This window comes from Tupaia chinensis, unplaced genomic scaffold (assembly GCF_000334495.1).
Source record: "Tupaia chinensis unplaced genomic scaffold, TupChi_1.0 Scaffold000662_1, whole genome shotgun sequence".
Lineage (NCBI taxonomy): Eukaryota > Metazoa > Chordata > Mammalia > Scandentia > Tupaiidae > Tupaia > Tupaia belangeri.
Window position 1 is genome coordinate 31,926 of NW_006160184.1, and position 1,969 is coordinate 33,894.

The following is a 1,969-nucleotide window of genomic DNA, read 5'->3' on the forward strand; positions in this document are numbered from 1 at the left end:
TACTCTTAACTGGTCCCTGCAGAATACTTCATGAATGAATGAATCCAAATACCAACTTGTACCTGGGGCAGATGATAAGGGAGTGAACGAGGAGGAGGAGTTATACATATAGCCAAGGACACTGTAGAGGCCTGGAGTAGACAGAGTGAGGTGACTAATGTTTGGAAAAGATGGAAAGGAAGAAGCTGGCATGGGCTCCGACTTGTCTTTTATCCCCAGAGACCCTGTGTGTATCCACCTCTACCAGGCTCCTTAATTCTGTCTTTTGCTGGGGACCTCTTTTGATAGTCTGATGAAGCCTATAAACTTTCTTAGAGCAATTTTTTAAAAAACAAATAAGATATAAAAGGATTATAAAAAAACTATTTTATTTTATTTTATTATATTTTATTTTATTTTATTTTTAGGTTTCTGCCATAGAGTGTGCGTGTTAGCAGAGAAACAGAGAGAGAAGGTGAGAGGGAAAGTGAGAAATCATCCCCTGGGGAATGACCATGCCACATCCCTTCTCCCACATTCTCTTATGATTTTGGGTACACGTGCACATGTGCCTGGTGTGTTTCAAGCCACTGGGTCTGGCACTCGAGCTGCAGTAGGCCATGTGCGAGTCCAGAGCCTTCACCACTATACCACCTGTTGGCCCCAGAAACCTAAGTACTTTGAAACACAATTATGAAAATATTTTCATCACATGTTGTGATATGACTACATGCTGTGCATTTTATTGTGATCTAGCAGCTGACCTAATAATACCTATAATTTTAAAGTAGTAATGACTGTAAATGACAGTTTAAGATAGCTACAACAATTTTCACATAATCTGAAAATGTTTGCAATTTCTATTGGTTGCCCAGTCAAGGTACAGGGGAATTCAATCTTCAGTCAGGTATTAGTGAAAATAAATAGATGTTTTTTTCCTCTGAGCCCGAGCTCCCTGAATTCTGTTTCCCAGAACCTGGGGGCCCGCAGACATCAGAAGAGAACTTCTGTCCCAGGATTAGTCTCACTGCATGTGGGAAACGAAGATAAAAGTTAGCCAACCCAGGTTACCTTGGGAGCAGGTAGGGAGGAGCGAGAGCAAACAGGAAAGAAGACAGCAGGTTTCCCTCTTCCCTTTTACTCTGAAAATGCCGGCATTGGAGAGCTGCAGTGTATCAGGACGGCATTTCAGCAACAGGGCAGAGGGTGACGAACGGGCGAGAAAGCCAGAAGCGGGGAAGCAGAGAAGCCCCCAAGTCTGAGGAAAGCTCCTGTGTGGGGGAAGGGATGGCGCTGGGTGAACAGGCTGGAAATATAGATGACCAAACCCTGAGACAGCTCCATGTAGCCCTGGTTAGCTCTGTCTCTTCCCTAAAAGGCAAAAGGTATGTTTCAGAGTTCATGGTCTCTTCAAGGTTCCTGCAGGCAGCTTAGCAACAGTTATGGTTAGGAATTTCTTATCCCGGTTGTCATCTCTAACTTTTGGCAACAAAGCTGGAAAATACTTCACACCAGATGCCGTCTCTGGGGGCTCACAGTACATGTGGCATTTGAAATGTTCTACAGTCCTGAGGGACAGAAATTCGCATCGCTTCATCTAGCCCAGTACTTCTCGATCATATTTGATCCTAGGTTGGTTTCCTGTAAACGCCTTTGTCTGCCACAGCGATTACAAGCCCTACTGCGATCACTGGTGGCACCAGGCCTACCTCCACCTGGGGAGAGCCTGCTCACCTGAGTACCAGCCCCTGTAGGCTCTAGGTGCTCCTTTGGGTGGGCAGAATGCTGAGTGAACAAATCAGGCAGGTGGGAAAAAACGGCCCCTGTAGGCTCTAGGTGCTCCTTTGGGTGAGCAGAATGCTGAGGGAACACATCAGGCGGGTGGGAAAAAACACTTTGGGCCAAGTTTTCTGCGATGCTACCTCCATAACTGGTAAGGAATCTTACATGCTTTTCTTTAAAAAATGTTTTTACCATCAGGTGTGTGCGC

General features: G+C 45.4%; 1 protein-coding gene across 1 annotated transcript in view; it reads right to left on the reverse strand.

Moving 5' to 3' along the window:
* Positions 1–1,147: 1,147 nt before the first annotated feature.
* The window catches only part of NME7 (NME/NM23 family member 7), a 168,879-nt gene continuing 168,057 nt past the window's right edge, over positions 1,148–1,969 (reverse strand). The window contains exon 11 of the mRNA XM_006159925.3: positions 1,148–1,350. Coding sequence (XP_006159987.1) covers positions 1,168–1,350 — 183 coding nt within the window. The 3' untranslated portion in view covers positions 1,148–1,167. The remainder of the gene's footprint in view (positions 1,351–1,969) is intronic.